This window comes from Primulina tabacum, chromosome 2, assembly GCF_025594145.1.
Source record: "Primulina tabacum isolate GXHZ01 chromosome 2, ASM2559414v2, whole genome shotgun sequence".
Taxonomy (NCBI): domain Eukaryota; kingdom Viridiplantae; phylum Streptophyta; class Magnoliopsida; order Lamiales; family Gesneriaceae; genus Primulina; species Primulina tabacum.
The window spans coordinates 54,223,085-54,245,104 of record NC_134551.1 but is presented as its reverse complement, the minus strand read 5'-3'; the positions used below and the strand labels follow the sequence as shown (position 1 = coordinate 54,245,104).

At 34.1% G+C, this 22,020-nt stretch overlaps 4 protein-coding genes across 4 annotated transcripts; 1 reads left to right on the top strand and 3 right to left on the bottom strand.

Moving 5' to 3' along the window:
* Positions 1-4,714: 4,714 nt before the first annotated feature.
* Positions 4,715-6,449, bottom strand: LOC142537883 (glycerol-3-phosphate acyltransferase RAM2-like). The gene is made up of 2 exons (XM_075643363.1): positions 5,817-6,449; positions 4,715-5,599 (listed from the first exon to the last, which is right to left on the bottom strand). Exons 1-2 carry the CDS (start codon positions 6,447-6,449, stop codon positions 4,715-4,717), a joined length of 1,518 nt encoding a protein of 505 aa, XP_075499478.1.
* Positions 6,450-12,074: 5,625 nt separating this feature from the next.
* Positions 12,075-14,210, bottom strand: LOC142537083 (serine/threonine-protein kinase D6PKL2). The gene is made up of 2 exons (XM_075642646.1): positions 13,379-14,210; positions 12,075-13,111 (listed from the first exon to the last, which is right to left on the bottom strand). Exons 1-2 carry the CDS (start codon positions 14,044-14,046, stop codon positions 12,235-12,237), a joined length of 1,545 nt encoding a protein of 514 aa, XP_075498761.1. The 5' UTR covers positions 14,047-14,210; the 3' UTR covers positions 12,075-12,234.
* Positions 14,211-15,605: 1,395 nt separating this feature from the next.
* Positions 15,606-17,565, bottom strand: LOC142537085 (F-box protein CPR1-like). The gene is made up of 2 exons (XM_075642648.1): positions 17,463-17,565; positions 15,606-16,945 (listed from the first exon to the last, which is right to left on the bottom strand). Exon 2 carries the CDS (start codon positions 16,923-16,925, stop codon positions 15,768-15,770), a length of 1,158 nt encoding a protein of 385 aa, XP_075498763.1. The 5' UTR covers positions 16,926-16,945; positions 17,463-17,565; the 3' UTR covers positions 15,606-15,767.
* Positions 17,566-19,231: 1,666 nt separating this feature from the next.
* On the top strand, positions 19,232-21,387 carry LOC142537084 (putative pectate lyase P59). Its single transcript, XM_075642647.1, has 4 exons — positions 19,232-19,593; positions 19,882-20,563; positions 20,657-20,902; positions 20,993-21,387. Exons 1-4 carry the CDS (start codon positions 19,397-19,399, stop codon positions 21,218-21,220), a joined length of 1,353 nt encoding a protein of 450 aa, XP_075498762.1. The 5' UTR covers positions 19,232-19,396; the 3' UTR covers positions 21,221-21,387.
* Positions 21,388-22,020: the final 633 nt, after the last annotated feature.

Genomic DNA, 22,020 nt, shown 5'->3' with positions numbered 1-22,020 from the left:
AAATGCATTTTTTTCCTATGTATGCATTCGTGACTGATCTAAACATCATAGTGGCTATGTAGGAAACCTTTTTGGTGTAACGTTTCTTGTACTCAGGTAGATATGCTATCCAGCTCGGGTTCACCTTGCCTGGTCACCAACACGTATAACGAAAGAATACATCTCTGTTTGGAAAATCTCCTACCCTACTCACCCATTTTCCCGAGCAGCGTCACTCAATTTTATAAAAACCCAATCTTAAGTACGTTAACGAAAGAACACGACTCTGGAATGTCAAAGGATTGGTCGTACTCACCCCCAGACCGAATCCACGGGTACGCCTTTGATTTTGTTCTATTTTGAATTTAGGTAGGAGTTATTTCAAATTATTTAATATTATTGAATATGTTTTGCATGTTTTTGGGTTGGTTGCAGCAAAAGATCAATTTCGATCTCGAGACGGTTTGTAAGCTCAACTTCATATAGGTCAATATTTGTGCATGGAGTTCAGGGCGAAGATGGCCGAGACTAACGATTGCCGTCTTTTTCGAGGCGTTGTTGATGCAACTACTCGTAACGTATTGCTTTGTGAGATCAAGGGAATATTGTTGCCAGTCAATACCTATTACTATTTTAGTTGAGTTCATGCAATCCTTTTTCCTGGTTTATCTGATTGTGCAAGGGTATGTGTTCCGTTGGTGGCGATGTCAAACAAAACATCTTAGTTTTCAATATCGGACACTCCATTTTGTGTTTGGTTTGTAGATTAAATAAGATCTTTAGTCTGTCTGTTCATCTTGAAAGTTGGATTAAATAGATCTTTCAAAGTCAATTATTATTTACTACTCTATTAAAATTTGCATTGTCATTTTTACCTGCTCCAAACTAGAAATAAACATCCATATTTTACCAGACATTTGGCACACTGAATTTTATATTTCTATTATATATATAAATATGTCACTTTAATTGTGAATTTAATTGGACACCCTTATTAATTATGACTTTATTATATATAAATATGTCACCTCAATAAATATGTCATTTCAATTGTGAATTTAATTTGACACCTTTATTAATTATGACTTTTTATCTATCTATCTACTCTATATACTAATATAAATATATGGATATGAATTGTGAATTTATATAAATGTCCTTATCTTCATTCAATAATATTCATTAATACATGTTTATTTTTTGTTTGTTTTTCATCTATTCATTTAATAATAATCATTAATATATTTTTATTTTTTTGTTTGCTGTTCATCTATTAATTAATAGAATTTAAAATATACATGTTTATTTTTTGTTTGATTTTCATCTATTAATCTAGAATTTAAAACCTGCTGTTTGTTTTTCATCTATTAATCTATAGAATTTAAAACCTACTAAAAATTAGAGTTTGTTAAAATATACATGTTTTTTGTTTTTTTTGTTATCAGCGATTAATGTATTATAAAATAAACTGAAAAAAATAAATATGTCACTTTAATTGTGAATTTACTTGGACACCCTTATTAATTATGACTTTATGTTTATTTTTTGTTTGTTTTTCATCTATTCATTTAATAATAATCATTAATATATTTTTATTTTTTTGTTTGCTTTTCATCTATTAATTAATAGAATTTAAAATATACATATTTATTTTTTGTTTGCTTTTCATCTATTAATCTAGAATTTGAAACATGCTGTTTGTTTTTCATCTATTAATCTATAGAATTTAAAACCTACTAAAAATTAGAGTTTGTTAAAATATACATGTTTTTTGTTTTTTTTGTTATCAGTGATTAATGTATTATAAAATAAATTGAAAAAAATATAATTTATTCACCATTTTTTGGAATGAAATTTACACTCTATTATTTTTAAAATATATATATATATATCTTTAATAAAATCTATTATCTATATAAATATGTCACCTTTTCAATTGTGAATTTACTTTGACATCCTTATTAATTATGGCTTTATTATATATAAATACGTCACCATGTCACTTCAATTGTGAATTTACTTTGACATCTTTATTAATTGTGACTTTTTATCTATCTATCTATATCTATCTATATCTATACTAATATAAATATATGGATTTGAATTGTGAATTTATATAAATGTCCTTATCTTCATTCAATAATAATCATTAATACATGTTTATTTTTTGTTTGTTTTTCATCTATTCATTTAATGATAATCATTAATACATTTTTATTTTTTTGTTTGCTTTTCATCTATTAATTAATGGAATTTAAAATATACATGTTTATTTTTTGTTTGCTTTTCATCTATTAATCTATAGAATTTAAAACCTACTGCTTTTCATCTATTAATCTATAGAATCTATTAATCTATAGAATTTAAAACCTACTGCTTTTCATCTATTAATTTATAGAATTTAAAACTTACTAAAAATTGGGGTTTGTTAAAATATACATGTTTTTTGTTTTTTTTTTTGTTATCAGCAATTAATGTATTATAAAATAAATTGAAAAAATATAATTTTGGTCACCATTTTTTGGAATGAAATTTACATTGTTATATAGTCCTGAGAGGGGCTGACCCAGTCATTTCCGGACTGAAAAATAAATTTTTTCATGATTCAAGTCTGATATGAGACATGTTTCACAAAATTCACTCGTGAAACAATCTCATAAGAGTTTCTGTGTCAATTTTATTTTTAACTTAAATAAATTAACATATATGAATAATATAAATAATAATAATTAATATATTTCTCTTCGCTTGTTTGTTTTTCCATATATTTAAATTGAAGAAAAATAAAATTTAGCCACCAATTTTTAGAATGAAATTTAAACTAAGTCTTCATTTTTTAGAATGAAATTTACCCATCATTTTTAAAAAAAATTATATCTTTAATAAAATTTAAAATAATAATAGTAATAATAATAAATACATGTTCTATTGTTTGTTTTTTTCCAACTATTAATTAATTGTAAATAAAATTGAAAAATGAAATTTAGCCATATTTTTTGAAATGAAATTTATACTTTATTTGTTTTAAAAAATATATCTTTAATAGAATTCAAATGAATAAAAGAATAATAAAATTTACAATATATTTTCACAGAATGAATTATATCCTTATTTTAAAAATAATTCTTTTTGTTTGACTTTTTTTTATTTGTGAACTCTATCTTTATTTATTTTTTTCTCTTTATTTGATTTTTTACATTAATTAATGCATTTAAAATAAATCGAATGAAAATTAAGTATACATACACCTTTGTTCAAAATTTTATAGTTCTCCAATTTTTGAATTGGTCTTCTGTGAGCCGGTCTCATGGATATATCCTTCAAATGGGCCAACCGATCAATTTTCAGAGTGAAAAACAATGATTTTTCATTATTATAGTATGATATGAAACATGTTTCATAAAATTGACCCGTGAAACAGTCTCGTAGGAGTTTTTATGCAATTTTAAATTTTAATGTAAATAATACACGACTAATAAGTTTGAAAACTCTTATAAAATTGTGTGAATTTACATATATTTCTTTATTTTCGTTAAATAATATTAATAAATACATATCTTTTTTTGTTCGTTTTCAGGTATTAATGAATTTTATAATAATTGAAGAAAAAAAAATTTATTTTTGGAATGAAATTTACAACTTTTTTCAAAAAAAATATATATCTTTAATGAAATTTAAAATAAGCGACACAATGTCAGCAGCTTCACTCACGAAAATTCCCAAGAGTTTACTCATCCCAGTACTACCTTCACTCTTGCACACTTAACCCAACAAAACTGAATGATATTGAAAGATTTATCTTTTAGTTCGAATGTTTCTTAATCTTTATGTCAAAAGTTATATTTGTTACCCACGACACAATATTTATTTCTTATAATTGTGATTTACCGTGCAAATCCCTATACTAAGCTAATAGTGAACATAATGAGGATTGCATTGACGTGGCTGTCAATTTGCCAAATCGTTAAATCCTATGCATGACAAACACAAATAATTGTTTGGTACCATAAGAAAACACTTCAAAAGAATCAAAATGAGTTTAAATTAATTTTATGTGTAATAATTACTCTTATATACATCAAATGGATAAAAAAAACAAATAAATATTGTTTTTATGTAAAACAAATTACTTTACATCTACAGGTACTTAAAATGATTTATAAGATTTTTAAAATTTTCTAATTTTTTTTTAAAAAAATTCTCGAAAAATAAATTTTTTAAAAAATAATACAATTATCTTCATGTTTTATGCCCTGTCAAATTTTCATCGATGAATACTTGTAGAACTTGTAACTTTTTTTTATGGCATTATTTATGTATAGAACTTTATAACTTCAAAATATATCATGAGAAATTTAGAAATTGTGGTTCTTATTATTTTGAATACTCATGTCGAATATGGTTCTAATTATGGATCACATTAATAAATATTTTTATATTTAGACATAATATTGCAACATTATATAATTATATGTATATCAAACTTAAAACAATTCAATTATATTAATATTCAAGAACTCAGGCAAAAATAAATACTGAACTTTATCGATGTATCGTAGATTTAATTAATTGTTAAAAAATAAAAGATAGTGTGAGAATTGTTCTCCTCATATCATCTTTGTATATTCCACACATGCGTTACGTGCAGCAACGCACGTGCATGTCTTCTAGTTTATAAAAATATACATGAACTTGTTTAATTTCATGTGTTGTGTCCATTTTCCTAAAAGAGTTTCTACTTCAGCAGCCCATTTGGCTTCTCCACCACATTTCCATCATTCCCAGCCAATGCTCTGTACTTATCCTTCCTAGTAAAGCTTGTGCATTCATAAGATAAAGTTGCTGCAATCATCCTCTGTATATAGTTAGCCACCTCGTGGCTCGATTTCCCCCCTCCACAAGTCAAATCTCGAGGCAGCTTGTTCAAGAATGTGACCTCGTAAGCGGGGCTCGGGTTCATGAAGAAGTAAAACGGGTCCATCCCCTTCCACCCTCGGGCCGTGGTCCCATGAAACATGCTCATCCGATTCGACATGGCAACCGGCACCAGTTCATCCGTTAGTTCCGCGAAAAGAGCCGAAAATCTAAGCAAAAACGGTTCCCTGCAAGTGGTTCCTTCGGGGCAGATGACTAAGTCACCTTCCTGCAACAGTTTCTTGATCATTTCTGAGTCCTTAGCCCTGTCCCGGTTCAAACGAACGGTTTTGATGGGTGATATGACTTCAGACAGACGAGAGAGCGAGTATGTTACGGCCGGGATGGGACGAGCAAGCGCGGTCGATAGGAAGATGGGGTCTAGTAGCGTTCGATGAGAGCAAACGAAGAGTACCCCCATTTGGCCGAGAGATTTTTTTGCCGGAGGGGGTGGAGTACCCTTGATTGCAACACGAACCCCGAGGGACCAGAAAGCATGGTAAACCATAGGCATGGGGAGGAGGGCGCCGGCTGCTATGCGGAGGCAGGCCAAGAGGAAGCCTATTGGGATCCATAAGATGATTAGAAATGCTACGATTGGGGTTGGTTTCTGGACTAACCGGCCATCATGGAACACTATTGGTTTTGGCAACTTGTCGGGGCTTAGGGGCTGGATTCCTTCCTCTGCTGGGACTATGTAACTTTCCTGCAAGTTTGATTCGAGATGAGATCAATTGGAAAAATACATGATATACGCCGTTTGGGAGGCATAATATATTATTTAAGTTTCTTACTAATATAATTGCACTTGTCATGTGCGTTCTGTGACATCTTTAATCACATATATTTCTTGGATTCTTATGTACACGCGTGCAGACATTATGTATACTTTTATATACACACTCGTATATATATCCACGAACCTTGCATAATTTCATGAACGGGAAATCAGTCTTCCTGTCGCCAAGCCCAATATCTGGTAATTTATCACCAAATTCTTTCTGTAGAGCCTCAGCCTTATTCTTCCCAACAAGCACTCCAACATCACTAACGAACCCTGTGGCTCTACCTTTAAAGCTCGAAATCTCGGTCCCTATAACCATGTCAGCACCCAAATACTCTTTCAAGAAAGCCTCCACCATGATCCTAGGATTAGCAGTGAGCACACACTTCCTTCCACACAAGGAAAACACACGCCACGTCTCTGGATGTATGTCATCCGAGTAGAACTTTGGCAGCACTGCACGTGACACAGACTCGATATCGGACTCTTTCATGCCCACGAATGTCGCAAATATTAGTACACGAATGCCCGCTGATTCGGAGATGAAATAGTACAGAATTCCTGCTATCGGAGATGACAAGAGCAAAAAAAAGAGCCTTAGAATCCCACCAACTTCGAAAGCTACTAATGCGAAGTATGGGAAGGAACTCCGGCCAACCAGCAACGTCCCGTCCATATCGGTGACAACAGTGTGGCTCTCACGTCCAATGGACTCACATTCGTTGATATGAGGAAATTTTTGAGAATGTGAAATATTGGTTTGTTCGGCCATATTATGCTTAGCTAGCTCAAGTGTGATGGATCTTGATCATTTGTGTGACACACACACACATATATAATGACAGTGAGATTCGAGTGTGTACAAAATTGATGTAATGGACAAAGTTTTTTTTGGTTAAGAGATCAAGGGGCTTTGTGGCCCTCTAAAACTTGTTTGATTCACAAGTTACATAGATAATATCGTGAAGAAGTTTTAACAATCAAAGTTAGTATATATGATAATTTTTAACTATTTATAAACTTTACATCAAATTCGAATTGCTTCTGTGTGAGGAATCAATTTAATTAACGTTTGTCTTGTCGTAATCAAATCAGTTTTTTTATAAAAAAAAAAAATCAGATTTTTCTCTCCTTTTTGTAGAGTTTTAAAGCTATTTTCTGATAACTATAATTAATCCGGGGTTTTAAAGCACATAGCTGCAACAGTATTTTCAAAAACGTGATGGATAATCAAATCGTCGATTAATAATGAAACACGCCTTCCTATGACTACGACCCCGGCCATTATTGGAATCTCCGGCTGGAAAGAGACATTATATCAACGTAATTCAAAAATTAAGCTCTCATCTACAACTTAACTATTTGTTTAATGATACATACATGATAAAAATATACGGTAATGAGCCTCATTCTCCTAATAAACATCTTCTTGTGACAATCAGTCGCACATAATTTGTACAGTACGGTTTAAATAACTAACATAGTTATCCCCGCAACACACTTAAAGATAGCGAGTATCGTACAGTAGTAATAATAATAATTATTATTACATGATATATAATAAATTTATAACTTAATGGACAAATTTTTGTTTATTTATTTATTTTGTAAAACTAGGTAGGCGAACCTCAATATTTGAGGTGTTTACCCAGATATGTTGTGCAATATATGACGTTTTTTTTGTTGCATATTGACTGACATACTGTGATTGAAAAGAAAATGTTGGTCGGATAAAGTATAGCTACAGAGTAGGAGTAAAGTGTAGATATTATAACAATATGATAATTTGTACATATACTATGATTTTTTCGTGAGTAGCACATACTTAGAAAACATAAAAAGTTTAGTTGTTTTCGCAGTATTACGCGCTGGTTTCATGCTTGGTCTTCAGCTGTTGCACTGGACCTGCAAAAAAAACCCGATAATAAAGTTAGTTAATTTGTAGCATTTTGGTTGAGATCCAATTTTAAAAAGTTAAATAAATGCGAACGATATTGTTTAGAAACTTTAAGTATATCATGTTAAAGATCTGAGAATGAAATAATTTGGGAGAACAAATCATTTAACTTGTTTAAATTTTTACTATCGTTGCAAACATAACTATTTGAACGTATTTGCGTCTAAATATTAACATATTTTGAAAACTAATATTATTTATTGTTTTTTTGAATATATCTATATAGCAAATCTTGTAAATAGTAGGATGTGGTCAAAACTAAGAACGAGCTAGACATATCATGCATTAGGTAATTGTGAGTAATATCGTAACTTATTTACATACTTAAATAGTTGAGAATAGATATATCAGGGAGAAAATACAACATGTTAGTGACATGAACAAAATCTAGTTATGCACTGGAAAAAAATAACTTAAACTGATGTAAAGAGTGAGGTAAAAATAAGTATTATAAGTAAATGTTTTATTGAATTTTATTCAGAGTTTTTAGCAACCCCATATTAATTTTTTTGCAAATGAACTATTATCAGTACATAAGATAAATGTTTAACTATTTACTCAGTGTACATACTGAGATTGGCGGGTAATGTTGAGATTCAGTTCTGTCTCAATATCGGCTGCATAGTCTATTAAAAGAGAAAACTTTGACTCCATATTAAGTGCTCTTCGGAACATAATGGCCCAAATTGGGTTCGAGAAAAGCCTTTTCATCAGTTCCTCGACTTCTTTTTCAAATAGAAAATTGTAGTAGCATTGGCTACAGTCGATACATTCACAATAGCGGTTGTTTTCCATTAGAGTTGGATTTACAAAAGTAATTCTAAACTTTGAGGAGAAAGTGTAGGGATTTTTGGATATTTAGCCGTAATGTAAAAGAAGGCAAATGATGTTATATAAAGTGTATGCGTTAGGGTGAGTCATAGATAAACTATGACACATGTGGTGCTTATTTTGAGCCACCTCAGTAAAAATAGATTAACCCTGTTTAACAATTGACAAGTGTCAGAGGCTGAGTTAGGTGTGTATAATGTGGTGTCGAAGGTATGTTTTTTTTGTAATCGTAATTTTTTTTTTGTTTTTTTGATTTGTTTGAGTTGACTAAACATTGTGGCAGTTGGTATTTTGTTTGCTTTACAAAAATAATACAATAATAACAAATACTCTAATATCATGAACGTTTTGCACTATAAATCTGTTTTGCAACATCTGTTATTTTGCTTTAGCGTCTATTGTTCTGACATTTGGAAAATCAGGTGTTAGCATGTTTGTTACCAAAGCTTTATCCGAAAATAAATGATTTGATGAACCGCAAAAAATAGAATTTGACGACATTTTTGTTTTCATTGGCTGAATTTATAAATTTCGTGGTTTAAACCCATATCACTTGGGGTTTAATGGTGGTGATTGAGGGCTTATTCGTTTTATATAAATGTAAGTAGTTTTATTTTGATGGTTCAATTAATTTATTCCAATTCTAATATAGTGTGAGATTTATATGTTTTTCCTTAATTTCCCACCCTCAATGTGCATATGAAAATTTTAGAGATGGTTTTAGGGTATAATTTATCGTTTTTTTACTGAAATGTAAATTCATTTGAGCATCTTTATAAGCATTATACAACATAAAAAATAACAAAATTCAAGGAAAATTAATAAACATGAAGACACTGACGCACATGTGTGATGCCCAGTTGAGTGATCTTGATGTCAAGAGGATTCCTTAATTTCTTTATGTATGTTGAAACCATTTTTCCTCTGAAGATATTTAATCTTAATATTAAATTTCATGATGTCTTGGAAAGTACAAGGAAATAGAAACTTGCATAACTCCTTTCCCAGAGGTCAAAAGAGACAATCAAGTAGCTGGAGGGGAGTTGAAGCGGTTTCCGGCCAGGCTTTTTGATGTGCCACCTCGAATAAAAAATGGGGATGTTCCTGGAGTTACATCCGAATTGTATAAAGAGGATAATAAGCTTTGGGAAAAACATGTCAACGAGTACAAAAGAATTGATAGGTTACTTGGCACCGCAAGATATCGGAACATCATGGATATGAATGCAGGTCTCGGAGGTTTTGTAGCATCATCGGAATCTCTGAAACTATGGGTGATGAATGTTGTGCCTAATTTGCTCAGGATACTCTAGGTTTCATATACGAGCGAGGCTTGATTGGCATATATCATGATTGGTACACTGTCTACTTTTTCACATTCAACAAACGGACCTTAACATGCATATCCAACCAGTAAATTTTTGGAAATTCCTAGATTTGGAGCTAAGTTGTATTGTTCTCGATTATTTCAGGTGTGAAGGGTTCTCCACTTACCCAAGGACCTACGATTTCATTCATGCTAATGGCATATTCAAGTTATATCTGGACAAGTAAGCAACAATTACTTGGCCCAACTACTTGACAATTCACGTTTGATTTTATTGTTTAGAAGTTTGTAGTCTCTAAAATTTTTTCAACTGGAATGTTCAGAATTATTATTGTTATTGCTATTAATTTCTTGAATATCTGGTTTTAAAAAGTGGAAGATAACAGATGAATCTGCTATTGCCTCTCAATACATATTTTTTAACCAAAAAATGGGGGAAATACAGCGAAGGATTTATCCAGCTATTAGATTGACATGCAACTCATATTGTTCGTGAAACATCAGGAAAGCCGAAAACCAAAAACAGTAGATCAAGCTAAAAGACAAAACAGGCGACCTAAAACTAATATATGAACGACAAAGAGGGGGAAAATCGCAAGTCACTGATAGCAAGCAAAAACCAAAAAAAAAAACCCGGCTCCCTCGTATTATGCCCCTGTCATTGGGAAGCTAATCTCGAAGCAAACTCATTGACAAAGTCGGTTTATTGTAGGAGAAAGCCAACATCATAATTAGCTCAGTTATTTTTTTAATCACTCACCAACAGAAAGGAGAGAAATAAGGCAAAAACATAAAAGTTAAAACCCATAAACAAAACAGAGGAGAGCATATAAGCATAAAATCTCAAATAAATACAACAATGAAGGCAAATTTTTTAAGGAAAACGTATGGCACGTAAGGGAAGTAACACAAGCAGGCTGCCAAACCAAACCATATACAAAAGAAGCTCATTTTAGGAACAAGACAATAGCAGGACCAGCTCACCTATTTCTCGCGTGTTCTTCCTGGCAAAGTGACAGTCGGTGCTTCGGAGGCCTAAAATTAAAAAAAATTAGTAGCGCAGAAGAAAACATATAAACACAGTAGCTCCACCTTGCACGAAGCTAAGGTAAAAAAAACAAGGGGAAGAACGCGTCGAATAAGGAATGAACCGCAAGGAAAAAAACATATTCAAGCAAATCCAAAGAAAGCACATACCCAAATATCGTTTTGCGAAGCGAAGAAGAGCAAACGAGAGTGAATAAGCAGAATGGAGACCGCTGTTTTAAAACCCTAGCCATAAAAAACCGTTATTAGAGCAGAAGAAGGCATGTAAGCATGAACGCTCGAATTTACACAACGCAAAGACATAAAAAATCGAAAGAGACAACGCATCCGGTAGGGGGAAACCACGAGCAAAAAACCCGAATCAAACAAAGCCAAAGGAAATACGAACCGAAATATGGCTTTCCGAGGCGAGGGAAAATAGAAGAAGAGTTGAAGACGCGCGCAAGACAGCAAAAAAAGATGGGGGAAAGATGGATGCTAGCTGGGAAGAAGCCCAACAGCGTACGAGCCGGGCAAAGAAAGGAGTGTGAGAAGAATGGTTGGAAAGAGATGGGAAAAAGAACGAAGGGGAGAGAGCACCGGACACCACACCTCTCATGCAGGAACTATTCCCTTGACAGCACAGCCTCTTTGCTTAGTGGAGAGCCTAACGTAAAACACGTGTATTTGAGAAAAACAAGAATGGAACGCGTGGACTTTTAGTGACTGGAAACCGGGCAAAAACAGGCCCATCACAATTTATCCAGGCTTTCATATATGTAGATGTAATGACTTTTCAATTGAAGGGACCAATTTCTGGCTGATCATGCAATTTATTCGAGTGCCCTCGATATTGTAATTGATAATTTTAAGATAATTGATGCTAAAATTCATTTGGAATATTAATTATTAACAACACAATTATTTACCCCTAAAAAAAAAAATTGCTACTTGTAGGTGTGTATGTATACTAGATCAAATAATAGGCCAACTGCATTGAGAAAATAAAGCTTTTCTTGTTTATAAAATGTGTGTCGCACAAAGTTCTCAAATGGTTTTTACAGGAGATGGTTCCTCTGCTGGGTAACATGTAAGCAGCAGCCTCCACACCAAAAATCAAGCTTTCCGTACAAGAGACCAAAAGGACTTTAAAGTACGGACAATAAGTTTAAGCACACGACCTGAAATTGGTTGGCAACACTGACACCCGTTTAAAGCACAAAGCCAATACTAATATGTCCCAATCAAAATGTTTCTTTAAAGAATCCCAAGACATATAAAAGAGCTTCACAAGATTCTTGCCCAGAAAATGGGGATATTTCTGGTGGCGTGCTTGTTTCTTTCTCTATGATGGATGCATAGATTCAAAAGAAAGAATTTCGTTGAATTGAAATATGATTACACTGGGAGAAAATGTCAGAAAAATTCGAATTCTAAGTAAGAGCCGGATGTTCTCTTCGAATCCGACGTACACTTTTCATTCGATGGCAAAGATGATTTCGAAGTCTGATTGAAAACGGCTATATCCACTGGTTTGGGAATTTGAGGAGGACTAATACTCCGAACAAGTGCCCAGTTCACATTCTCAAAGAATGGATGCTGTTTTATCTCTGTTGCCCCGCGTTTGAATCCAAGTCTTTTCTGAGGGTTCTTCACAAGCAAACCTCGAATCAAATCCTTGGCAGCGAAACTTATTGAGGAACTTTCGGGAAATTTCAAGAGCTGTCCAGCAACGTTAAGCAGCGTTTCTCTGTTATCATTGCCTTTGAAGGGTGTCTTTCCATGGAGCAACTCGTACAAAAATATGCCAAAAGTCCACCAGTCAACAGCACTGCCATGACCATCTCCTCTGATGATTTCAGGGGCTAAATACTCGTGTGTCCCAACAAATGACATTGACCTTGCTGCTGTTGGCTCTGCAACGAGCATCGGAAGCGAATCTCTGCTTGCCAAAGTTGGTTTTTTATCCTTGACTTTCTCTGTCTTCGAGTTAAAAATGCGAGGCTTGAAGCAAGAGGGCTTGTAACAAGATGACGGCTCAACACAAACGGGCAATTTGAATACAGGATCAATGCAAGATGGTTCGATGCAATACGATGATAATGTACAAGACGGACCATCGCCATCCGTAACAAGGGTCGGGTTCACATAACATCTCAGTGATAAATCAAAATCTGATAGCATAATATGCCCATCTTCCCTCACCAATACATTTTCTGGCTTCAGATCTCTATACACCACTCCCATCATATGAAGGTACTCGAGCGAAAGAAGCACTTCTGATGCATAAAACCTATCAAATACAACATAATATGAAGCCAAAGAAAGTCACATCAGTTGGGATTTACAAAATTTTCATTTTTTTTATATATTTCGACGATGATATAATTTTATAAATAAAGATTAAATCTTTAAAGCAGTTGATCTTTTTATTATCATTATTTACACAAAAATTATCCAAGAACATAAAAACGAACTAGGAGCAAAGTGAATTAAAGTTAAATAGGATGAAAGCATAATTTCAAGTTCAAACTTGTTATTAGAACCAAAGAAGCCATACCTTGCAGCCTGCTCTGAGAAATGCCTGCCCAGCTGACGCTGCCGAAGCACATGCAGGTCCCCACCACTGCAATACTCCATTAACAAGCAAGAAAACTTCTCCGTTTCAAAATGAGAATAAAGAGTTGGAAGAAACGGGTGATCCAATAAACCCAAGATATCTTTCTCAGTTTGAGCTCTCCCCACTTTCTTTCTATTAACTAACATACCTTTATCCATGACTTTCATGGCAAAAAGGCACCCCATACCCCTCAAATCCGCTAAATAAACACTACCAATATCTCCAAACCCCAGTTTCTTCAGAAGTCTAAAGTGCCTCAAACCCAACTCCCCATCTCTACCCTGCACACGCTGTATTGCATCCCACCTCACATCGTTTCCTCTATGCGGTTTAGACTGGAAAACACTCCTAAAACCGGCGTCATTCGCATCGCTCGAACTAGTGGTATTCTCGCTCTCCGCACTTGCTTCAATGGCATCGACCTCAGCATTCTTAATATCAACTCGTTTATCTAAGAAACCATATTCGCTAGTTTGACCACTGCTTAAGCTAGAAGTGTCGGACCCTGTTGCCGTACTGCTACATAAATCAACGCTAGGACTGGTATTAACACTAAGGTTGAGCGTGGTGGAATCACATTTCCACCTATTCTCCGAAGCTTCGGTCATTATAGGGGATTGAAGTCTGCTTAAACGACTGAAATGGCTTTAAAAAGACCGGGGAAAGGCAGATGGTCAAATGGGGTTTTGGGACGGCGAGGCAGTCAAAGCAAATGGGAGACAGATGCGGGCGCCAAGTGAGCATGGGGAAGGGGAAGGGGAAGTAAAAAGCTCATTCAAATTTGAACAACGTTACTTGTGTTGAGAAGCCCAATGAGTTAAAATAAGATAAAACTGGTTTTGAAATATTCATCAAATGGATAATAATAACAAAATCTACTAAATTAATAATAATAAATAAATAAATAAATAATAAATAAATAAAGAGAAAATAGTGTTGTTGTATTCCCCTAGGTGGACGATACAAATTCAAAATCAGCAGTATTAAAAATATTAATGAATCTTTTCAAATTTAAAAGAAACAGCACACAAAAATTAAATTCGACAAGCTTATGCGATGGATAACATTTAAAGAGACAGCCCTGTAATATTGAATTCCTCGGCTCCATTCAAAGTTTGAACAAACATCATTTAATATATATAAACCAACACAACACAAGAACCATCTGATCCAAATATTTAAAGGGAGAATCATATTATAATCTTAATATTAAAATGAATAGGTCTATTGTGAGATGGTCTCACGAATCTTTATCTGTGATACGGGTAAACCCTAGCGATATTCACAATAAAAAGTAATATTCTTAGCATAAAAAGTAATATTTTTTCATGGATGACCCGATTAAGATATTTGTCTCACAAAATATGACCTGTGAGACCGTCTCACACAAGTTTTTGTCTAAGAAAATATCAATTTATTTTTATTGTTTCAAAACAGTTGGATGTTATTCAAATCTCAACCACAAATTAATCAAAATATTATTTTAAGATGATATGAATCGGTTTGTCTCAAACAATAAATCGATCTATTATCAAGACTGGTTGGTGCATTCAATTATACTTGTGCTGATCCTTTAGGGGTTAAATTAAATTAACTGTATGAACAAATGATGACACGCTTCTAAAACTATTTCAAATTTTCAGGTTCAATTTTTTTCTCTCTCTCTGATAGACATGGAATTAGAAATTTTTGTAGCAAATAAAATTCCAAAAAAATTAATAAAATGGTAGCTTTATCGTCTTCATCAACTAGTAAAAATGGACCAAGATTTTAACATAATGTTATTCACGTTCCAAATATTGTTATTAAAATTCCATTTAATTACATATAATTTTTTTTTGTTGTTTAAATAAATTTTTTTAATAATAATTTCTGTTGGAAGTAATGCGATTATTTAAAAATTCAAAAGTCTAGAAAGAATAAATAAATATTAAAGTAATTTCAAAATTTTCTTGGAAATTATATAAGAAGTGATAGTTATAGATGTGGGCTACAAATTTAACTAAAATCGGTGGTCAAAAACTTTTTTATTAAATAAAACCCATAGCATCCAGGTCGGCCCAATCCGGGCTAGAACGGGCTGTGCTTTCCATTCTTCCAATCAGGAATACGCTTGTGAGACTGGGAATTGTGATGGAAAACTTGAATGCAAATGTACTAATCGAGGAAAACAAATTCAAGACTCTATGCTGTCAACCACAAGCGCTAACCGAAATTCAACTGTTTTGAGATTATTTGCCACTTTAGTTTCAACCATCCTTATATGTAACAAATCTACACACTTTGAAAACAAGATGCAACATGTATGCAGATATCTTTATCTGCCCAGTTACTGGCTTCTTCTGAGTAAATCCTTGATAGAATCAGAAGAAGGATCCCACTGCATGCACTTGAGCCCCTCTCCATTTATCGAAACAAGGCTCTCCTTGTAAAAGAATACCCAATATATGAAAAAACCATTCTCCCTTCTTCGCGTTTCAAGAGTCCTTAATTTCTTCGTATTAATATTATACACAGTCAAGTGCGAACTTCCAGTTTCCAGTAAGAGTTCAGTGTCCCTCCAGAAACCAAGGGGCCATTTAAGGTCTTCAAAAGGGCCAATATTCAAACATTTAATCCAGCAGCTTTCCTCCTTCAACACCCATATGTCAACACATTTATCATTCCTATCTAAATCACACGATATTAGGGCCACTGAATCACCGTACAAAGCAAGGTCCCCTCCTCTAGCTTTGATACAATCTGGCACTTTTATTTCACAAAACGTTTCAAGGCTCATGTCAAAAGCAAGTATGGAGACATCCTGGTCGTTAAGCTCTGTGAACCAGTAATAAACCCCATTCAAGTACGTGTTACACAGGGACTTGTAAGAACAATGACCTGAGTTTGCCAAATCCACGTCCTCAAAATGTCTCCAAGAATCACTCCTCAAGCTGTAGATAGAAACAATGGAAGGATCATGAGGAATATCCAGTTCATCATTCCAGAAATACTGGATGGAAATGACCTTATAATCTTTGCCAGACTCGTCCCATCCAAACCCAAGCAGATCATCATAGGGAGATAAATGGGGTTTAACATCCGGATGAAGTAAAGGGATAGGCCTAAGCTGTCTCATGGATGGATTCAACAAAGCCATGTTTCCCGACCTACCAACCACCAAAAATAAGCCATCCACAGGTCCCAGAAGAGATCCAACTGTAATGGGCATTTGAAGATGATCAGGTTCTTCGAATCCAGAAAATGTTTCATCATGAAACAAGGCATAGGCATATTCGTCGGTGTCAGGTCTATAATTGCGAACAAGCAGGCGCTCTGGATTACTCTTGTGATTGAAATGCCGTTTGACAAAGCCTGGGCTTTCGATGAGAGTGCACCAATACGTGGAAACACACTTGAATTGCAACAGTGTCTTCACAGGCAACCTCAATACAATGTCGAGCATCACGTCTTCAGGTAAGTAACCATGATTTGTGGTGCTTGCCATATAGACCACTTTTATTAGTTCTGTTGAACCTAAAAGACTAATCACACCTCTAGGGATAGTACAGGAACCAAATATACGGCCACAGGAAAACAATCTCCAATCAAGAAATGCAAGGGTAAGAAAAAGACACTTGATTACTCACAATCAACAGCAATAAGCAATTTTTTTTAAAAAAAAAAAAGTTCGTGACATATGGGTATATTACTGCAGATGTTCACCAGTAATCACTGATATAATTCAACGAAACATTTCTACATCAAGCTAATTTTTTTCCCACGTACATAATACATTAACAAACACAATAGCAGATAATTCGCACCCAACACCTTAAAGGGCGTGTAAAAAATCACCGTGTTTCCTCAGATCCAATTCAGGACGACTGAATCTTAATTAGAAAATCGATATCGTATGACTAAACGATTGGCCCAAAAGAGGGGAAAACTAGAAGATTGAAAAACATTATGCGATCAAGTAAAATTTTGTAGATAAAAAAAAAATTAAGGGCGAAAGAGATTAAGAATTACTGTATTGAATCACCTAAGCACGAGGAGCGAGTCGATCGGGAAGGCTACGGGCGAAAGGCCAGGTGAGCAACATTCTACGAAGTCACCATTCTGTTTTAGTGAAATGGCACAACGCCGAAATAAATTATATTTATTTGTCATTAAATGTGATATATATTCTTTTTAATTATTTCATTAAATTAACCAATGAATTAATTTTTTTTCCTTTTTCAGATTCAATTATTTCGGAACTAAATAAATAAAGATCATCATCATAAAATAATGCAACAAGAAATACAAATTGAATTGAGCTCAAATCATTGTAGTGCGGTATGTAAGAAAAAATAGCTCATATAAAAGGAAGAAAAAATGCGTAGAAAATGACGACAGCTATAGTCTACAATTTTGAAAAACAGTATATGTATCACCTATAAATATCGAAGATTGAGGTATCTAAGCACACACCTCATAATAACAAAATACATCATCTACATAGAATGTTGGAATGTTTAGAAGACTTCAATCGGAGAAAAATACAGAAAACTAACAAATTATTTAAATGGCCATAAATAACGCTAGATTAGTTTCCGCATATTGTTTATCATGTTTATAAATTTGTAGAAATATGAATTTTTGAAAAAAAAAATATAACATTTGGTAACAGAGTCGTGATACTGCTGCCTTGAAAATAGATGTTCTTCATTTTTCTGAAATTCATATATAATGAACTCTTGGGAAATTTGATTCTCAAATTTTGATACGAATTAAGTAATTTTTTTTTGAAAAATTTACTGGCAAATATTTGGTGTACTGGCAAATGCTTGGATAGTTTAGAAATCGCCTGTAATACTTCTTACATGACTATCCAAATAGTATGATGCAAAAGCATTGCCATAGTTTGTAATTTGGGACTTCTTGCAGGTTATATCCTTGTCAGATATGTAGGAAGTGGTATGGATTTTAAAAACAAGATTAGTTAGATTTTGTGTTGTCCCATGGTTTTGTCATTTTATCGTGCGAAACAATTGTTCGTCCTGATCCTCGAAACACTTTCGAAGGGGACAAATATGTTTTAAGAAAACTGTACACCGTACATGTCTCGGTTTGATATACTGCTTTCCCATTGTTTTATACACTCGATATTTATATATATTTTTAGTTGCATATTGCTTTTGTTTAGTGGTATATTTGTATCCGTACGATCTTACTTTCGTTTACTGGTCTATATAATTGTTGTATTCATATTTCGAATTTTAGCATTTTGACTACCAGATTTGATTAGCAATATAATTTGAAGGTTTGATAATATGTATGTGATATTCAAATACACATAATATAGATGAAGCGTAATTCAAGAGATGTAAAAAATAACTCTAAACCAAAACCTTAAACAATAAGAAGTATTATTAATTATTTTAAAATATTTACATCCAAAATACATAACCTCTTCACCTTTATATAAGGAATATTTTTAATCCCATCCGCTAATATTGACTACAAGCATACACCTCTCCTGCAAATAAATAAATTAAAGGTCCCAACCCAAAAATTCGGGACAAATTTATTTAAACGATAACAATAAACATATACCAGTAGAATTTTTCTTGAATGTAAGTGTTAATCCAATTATTTATATATATATTTTGAACCACAAAAAACACTACCACTAAAATGTGTGATCGTACACACAACCTGATAGCCATTGGAAGCAAGTGGTTACCCTCTATCATCGCAAAGGTTGTCTCATCAAACAATTCCTTATTTAAAACAATTTATTACAGCACAATATATCACATATTCGTGAGTTGATTTTTTATATCCTTAAGAAGTAAGAATCCCAAGTATCTTGAGTACTGTTGTTCGGTCTGGTCGAGTAGATCACAGGGTCTGAACCCGAAGAGCTAAAGGGTTCGGCCCCGTTCCAGACCGGTATATCTTTAAAAAAAAAAATAAAGAAAATATACCAAGATGGGCAGCATTAAATTTAATTCGTTAATCGTCTTGTTTTATGCTTTTGCTTCGTTTCTTCCCACCCTGAGAGCTAATTTCGCAGAGTTTGATGAGTTCTGGCAAAGGCGAGCCGCCGAGGCCTGGAATCGAACCCTGGAATCTTACGAGCAAGAACCCCATAAAATAGTTAGCCACTTGAACATGAATGTCCACAGGTATGTACGTACCAATAGTTTTAACTACTTCTATTATCGATAATATCTTTTAAAGTTACAAATCCACTTTTCAAAGAAGTTTTTCCTTTCCGTCTTCGCATTAATTCTTGGAAAATATAAACGCAACAAACCATCTCTCAAAATTTAGAAGATCACCTCATTCATGTTCATATTATAATAATCAAATCAAACATACTTTCAAATAATGAAATATCTCATTCATATTTAATTTATCCTCGTGATATGTATATATATAATTTCTTGCTCCATGCATGTTTTTTTTATCAGGACATTGAAAGAAATAGGACTGGACCATTCGAGCTCAAACAATAGCACGAGAAGACATCTAGGAAAGAGTTCCTACAGCGGCCCATGCCAGGCTACCAATCCCATCGACAGGTGCTGGAGATGCCAGCCCAATTGGGCCTCCAACCGGTTCAGGCTCGCAGACTGCGGGTTAGGCTTTGGCTACAAGGCGAAGGGGGGAAAGAACGGCAAGATCTACGTGGTGACTGACTCCTCGGACGACAATGTCTTAAACCCGAAACCAGGGACTCTACGCTACGCGGTGATCCAGAAGGAGCCGCTCTGGATCATATTCGAGCGCGACATGATCATCAGGCTCTCGCAGGAGCTGATCATGGAGAGCAACAAGACCATCGATGCTCGTGGGGCGAGGGTTCACATCGCTAATGGAGCGGGGATCACGATCCAGTACGTGAGCAATGTGATCATACATGGGTTGAGGATTCATGACATTGTTCAAGGGAGTGGAGGCTTGGTGAGGGACTCCGTGGATCATTTCGGGTTGAGGACGAGGAGTGATGGTGACGGGATCTCTATTTTTGGGGCTCAGGATATATGGATCGATCATGTGTCGATGACAAATTGCTACGACGGCCTTATAGATGCGATCATGGGCTCGACTGGCATCACCATCTCCAACGGCCATTTCACCGATCACAACGAGGTGACGTACTCGAAACTATTAAGTCAAATGATCATTTTAGAATCCAGAAACAAAAAAAGATACTGATAGATCGAGTTTGCTGCGTGCATGCAGGCGATGCTTTTCGGGGCGAGCGACAGCCACTCTCAAGACGCGATAATGCAGATAACGGTGGCATTCAACCACTTCGGTAAGAGAATGGTGCAGAGAATGCCGCGGTGCAGATGGGGTTATTTCCACGTCGTGAACAACGACTACACGCACTGGAACATGTATGCCATCGGTGGTAGCCAGCACCCTACCATTATCAGCCAGGGAAACCGGTTCATCGCCCCTCCCGAAAACCCTTACGCCAAGGAGGTACGCCAGACAAAACTATCCTGGATTTGATCCAAACAAAGTTTTATACTTAAATAACTCTTTTTTAAAAAAATTAAAATGAAAATGTAGGTGACAAAGAGAGACTATGCACCAGAATCAGTGTGGAAACAGTGGACATGGAGATCAGAGGGCGATCTTTTCTTGAGAGGAGCATTCTTTGTTCAATCCGGTGACCCAAACTGGTCCAGCAAACATCCCGAGAAATTCGACAAGATATCGGCTGCCTCTGCAACGCTCGTAGCAGAAATGACCAAGTTTGCCGGTTGGCTCAACTGCAGGCCGGGGGTACCATGTTAGAAAACTGCTGCATGCATGCATGCATGCCCTGAATTTGATTTATTTTGTTGATGCGTACAGCAATAGAGACGAAGAAAGGGATTATATATATATGGATAGAGCAATGTCATCTTGTGTGCCAATCATGCATTATATTATATTCATTTATTTATTTTTTTGTTGTTTTAATTATTTTATTTTGTGAATAGAGCAGATTGTATCCATCTTGGTAATTTACTTCGAATTTTTGTGACTTTTTAAAATGATATTTTTATTTGGTCTTTTCACAATATATCTACTTATTAAATATACCTAAATAGTAAATACTAGTTATATATTGCAGGTGACCCCTAGAATCCCAAGCTCCCACCCACGTGTATAAAAGCATTTTAAATTAAATTCTAGATCAAATATTGTACTATTCGATAGACCATATATAATAATTTTTTAATACATTTTTCATAAATATGTTTTAAACTAATTGAGTTTTCAAGATTAAATTATATTATGATATTAAAATTTGATTTCATTATTAAAGGAAATGAATTGGAATTTTAATAATTCAACCTAAAATTTGGCCCAAAACAATAATAGCAGCTGAATTTGTTTATATCAGTTATCAGGCCCCTGAAAATAAAACCTTAAACTTGTCAAATATGGGAAATTTTTTTATTTGATTTTCCATTAAAAAATTTTAAAGAATTTTTAAAGGGCAACATTAACTTCTTACATAGTCGAATCCAATATTAGTCAGTGCATTCAATCTATAGTTTTGATGAATTTTACTTATTTTTTTAAATGATAAACTTTTGTTGGTTCGA